The sequence below is a fragment of the Frankliniella occidentalis genome, unplaced genomic scaffold, assembly GCF_000697945.3.
Source record: "Frankliniella occidentalis isolate FOCC.00 unplaced genomic scaffold, Focc_3.1 Scaffold62, whole genome shotgun sequence".
Classification (NCBI taxonomy): Eukaryota; Metazoa; Arthropoda; class Insecta; order Thysanoptera; family Thripidae; genus Frankliniella; species Frankliniella occidentalis.
In genome coordinates this window covers 383608-388070 of record NW_026267192.1, presented here as the reverse complement: position 1 = coordinate 388070, position 4463 = coordinate 383608, and the positions used below count along the sequence as shown (strand labels likewise).

General features: G+C 62.6%; 1 protein-coding gene across 1 annotated transcript in view; it reads left to right on the top strand.

Annotated features, from left to right (window-relative positions):
- The window catches only part of LOC113206521 (transforming protein p54/c-ets-1), a gene marked incomplete in the record, with an annotated part of 151536 nt that overhangs the window by 112419 nt on the left and 34654 nt on the right, over positions 1–4463 (top strand). Inside the window, 2 exon segments of the mRNA XM_052267977.1 lie at positions 473–670; positions 2037–2222. Coding sequence (XP_052123937.1) covers positions 473–670; positions 2037–2222 — 384 coding nt within the window.

Below are 4463 nucleotides of genomic sequence, written 5' to 3'. Positions count from 1 at the left end.
TGCGTGGCCGAGCCAGCAACCCGCAATGCTCGCCCACACGGACGCAGACCACAAGTACAGTAGTGACTTCCTCTACCGGCCTTCTGTTTCTCCCTTTGCCGCCAATAGAGAGGCACGAATCTTGGTCGAAGTAGATTTTTCAGCGAGAAAGTGCCTTTCTCTATCGCAAAGCGGTAGTGGTGGTGGTGCTGGGGCCGTGGTCGCCTTCAGCAGGATTTCGTTTACTGCTCGGTGTTTTTGCGGCGATTCGTCACACGCTGCCCCTCCCCCCGCGCCGCCCCGTCGTCTGCTATGCCGCGGCACGCTCGCCAACCGGAGCACTATCTGGCCCGTCGCGCCAACGCTCCCTCCGACTTCCCGCGCACCTCATTGCACCCACACCGTTTCTCCCGAGGAACTAAATAGTGGATGATGTAGTGTTGTGCGTCAATTTGTGGGCAGCGGGCTCATCCTCATTTGTTTTCTGTTACAGATCCTCGCGAATGGTCCGAGAAGCACGTCAACTTCTGGCTGCGCTGGGCCATGAGCGAGTTCTCCCTGGAGGGGGTGCCGCTTCAACAATTCGGCAAGGGGCGGGACATCTGCCAGATGGGAAAAGAGAGTTTCCTACAACGCACCCCGCCCTTTGTCGGAGATATATTATGGGAACACCTTGAAATCCTACAAAAGGGTAAGCTGCAGAGCAAACCTGCTATAGGTGGTTGCTTCTTTTTTGCGTGCTTCGTTTTATTGTTTTTCTTCTAGTTGCGGCCTTTCTGTCATAAAGCCACATATACTGTACCGTGTTTCGTCTCGGTGACGTTCGGCGCGGTGGCATTCAGGTCACCTGTTCCGAACGGGTCGGTTATCGGCAGAATGGCTCGCCCTCGCGGCCGCGGAATGGGCCAACGCGAACACTAGATCTGGGGCAGAGCGCGACCACCTCGGGTCGGGTTGGGCCGCGCAGGGGGGCTAGGGCAAGCGCGGCGGGACGGGGTGAACGTAGCTCCTGGGCGGGCCCTGCCCCGCCGCGCGCGGACTTTGTTCGCCGCGCTCGGGGAGGTGGCCCGCGAGGTGCCCGCGAGGTGGCCGTCGAGCCGCCGCCCCCGCTGCCACCATGCATAATGAAGCGCAAGCCATACGGCGGGCCGGGCTGAGCCGAAGCCTCTGAATATGGATCAGCTGGGCCGCCCGGCCCACGGGGGCATGCCGACGGGGGGCTCTGCTCGCGCTCGTGCTCACGCTGGTGCTGGTGATCGCCCTGGTGCTGGTGCTGGTGCTCGCCCTGGTGCTGTAGGTGGCGCTCGTGTTCGCCCTGGCACTCGTGCTGGTGATCGCCCTGGTGCTGTAGGTGGCGCTCGTGCTCGCGCTGGTACTCTTGCTGGTGCTGGTGCTCGCCCTGGTACTGGTGCTCGCCCGGGTGCTGTAGGCGGCGCTCGTGCTCGCGACCTGCTGGGGGCCCTCCTCGGCCCGGTCGCTCCCTGGTCTGGTCGCGTACACGCCGCGCAGAGGCCCCTGACCCGGAGGATGGTGAGGTGGCCAGCCGAGGCTCAGGCCCGCCCAGACTGTTTTCCCACGCCGGGGCCGGGCGGGGCGGCGACGCGGGAGGCTGTGAGTGTGGAGCGGCCGCCGCGCCGGCGCGGACCCTGACATTGCACCCGTCAGATCATCACCGTGCGAACCGCTGGCCCTGACCCGGGCGGCACCGGCCCTGAGCGGGCTCGCGCGCCTAACCTATCTGCCTGTCTTATGAACTGTACGCTTACCTTCTCGCGCTCGTTGATAAGACATGCAAAAAAATAGGGTATTCCGCTGCGAGCGAACCGGAACCTAAAGAAGAAAAGCATGACTGCTCGATCTTCTTCCCTCTGCGCGCTCATTGGCTGACCGGCATATCAAGGTCATCGTCGACCAATCAACGTTCAGGAGGAAACAGATCAGGCAGTCATGCTTTTCTTCTTTAGGTTCCGGTTCGCTTGCAGAGGAATACCCTATTAAGAATCATCAACAAGTTACAAAATTGTTTTAATGATGCAATGTAATATTTTTCGTTTCAGATGTGGAGAAGGAGCGCGCCTGCGGGGAGGTGGGCGCCGGCCTCATCGAGTCCGTGCCGGACTTGACTGATCTCCTGGCCGGGCACCACCACAATAATAACAATAGCCCTGCGCCGCCCGGGCCGCCCTCCGTGGCCGGCAGCCACCCGGGCACGCCCGCGCCCCCGCAGCACCACTACATGGAGGGTGAGTAGATCGGTATATAGTGTTTTTCGTTCGCGAAGCGATTGCTGCGCGATCCGCTCTAAAACGCCGCGCTCCGCCCCGCCACGCCCCGCCACGCTCCGTTATGTCAGTGTTACGTGGTGCAGGAGCGTGCGTCTTGCATGACGGGTAGTGCTCGGGGTATGGCGGGGCGGGGCGGCGAGCGCTTCAAGGAGCATCGCGATGACGCAAGGCCGGCCCCGTTCCACCCCCTGAGTGCAAGGCTGCCCGCGCGCAGGCCGCACGCCTCGCCCCGCCCCGCGTCGCGCACTGTATACGCGCCACAATGGTGCCCAAGATAGACACGTAACGCAGGCTGGAATGATGGCTCCTGGATCGCAACTCTGCGCTAGTTGGTCCAGAATCTAAAACTGATTACAAACAGTCACCTCGTAGTAACGACGATCAAATGTAGACCCTTTTTTAGGTGTTTTGCCTTTCTCCAGCCATTTGTTTGCCCCTTTCTCCAACATGTTTTCAGTTTACCTCCATTTTTAATATTTTTCATTCCTTTCTGAAAGTAAATATAATTTACTGAGATTGTTGTTTACCCTTAAGGTAGAGAACTCGATTTCCACCATTATGGGCCAGTCCTTATCCGCGTATCACATTCTGGGGGCAGAATCATCTACTGAGTATATTTATCTTGTTCGGAGTATTGTTAATGTTTGCTACGTCTCCAGTTCAGCCTCTAAGTCTCCCCACACGGCGACAAGGGGGACGAGCTCAAGCAGCCCCTCCCTCGCCCCCTCCCCCGGAGTAGCTGCACCGGAGCAGTAGGGTAGTAGAGCCGGAAGAAGGCTGCTGGTGTTGTGGCGTACCGCCTCGCAGCCTCGAGGGGGAGAGTGGCGGGGCGGTGACGCAGGAGAGGGAAAGCCCCGCCAGCGTGCTCCACTCTGCCCGCTTGGCTTCTCATCATGTAACGCACCCCCTCCCGGCCCAGCGCGGCCCGGCGCCGAGCCTCACGCTATCGGCACATCGCGTGGCGGGGCGCGGCGCGGCCAGGCGCGGCCCGCGGCTGCGGCGCTGCGCGGTGCACATGTTGCGGTGCGCTCCAATGTAGTGGTGAGCCCCCTGGCGGCAGGTTCAGGCTCCTCTCCCGACCGTCCGCGCCGAGCGCCCGCCCCCCGCGCGTCCGCCCTCGCGCGCGTCCGCCCCCGCGAGTGCAGTGCAACAAGTGCCCTGGAGTCAAGCAGCAGTGGCCAGTGCGAGTGATCAGTGTCAGTGCCTGTGCCGCCCCCATGTCCGCCCCCGCCCCCGGCGGTGGAGGCTGACGCCGCCCCCGTGTTCGCCGCCCACCCTCGTCCGCGGCCGCCGCCCGCCGTTCTCTGCCTGCTGCAAGACGCATGCTGCATCCCCAAATGTTCGTCGCCGTGGCGCAGATGGAGCAGATGGCCATGCTGTGGAGAGGTACGCGAGCGTGTCTCATCAGCCAGCGATCGGCGCTCTGCGCTGTTGTTTCTGTCCCTGGCGTGGTCCCCACCCAAAGCCCAGGGGCCCGCGGGCCCGGGGCTCGTACAACACAGGTGTGGCCGGGCCGGGCCGGGCCTGGCGACGCCCTCTGTCCGCCCTCACTGCGCACAACAAGCGATTGGAACAGAGGGTGCATGTGCACGTGGATGTCGCCGTGCGTACTTACGCAGGTAGTTCACCACCACACGTCTGCTGAAGTGCTCCTCAGTTTTTTCACGACGGGCCTCGGGGGTGATGGGTTTCTCTGTACGCCCTGGTGGTGCTGTTCGACCTGTTGAGGCCTAGAGGAGGGGGCCGCGGCGGCCCCGGCTGGCCTGGGCTGGCCACGCCCCCAGCGCGGCTCCACCGCGACCGGTGAAAGGCGCCAACCAATCGCTGCAGGGCCCCTCGGAGGCGAGGGGAGCCCCGCCGCGCCCCCGCCCTGGACAGGCGCTGGACAGCCTGGACAGGCCGGCCGCCTGCCACGGGCCGCGCTGCCCATTGTGACTCATTGTTACCGTCACGGCGAGCGCCCCGGCCAACAATGCGCGATTAATAGACCCCCCTTCGCTCTTCTTTTTTTTTGCCGACCCCCTTCCCTACCCTACGCCCGCCCCCGCACCACTGCCCGCGTCGGACGGGTTCAATTGTTTGCATTGGAACGAAATAGATTCATTTTACCAAGTGGTTTGTAATGACGGGCTACCCGACCTGTCTCTTATCGACCAGAGCATCGAGCCGTGAGCCGTGCGGACACGGCAAAGTGTGCGC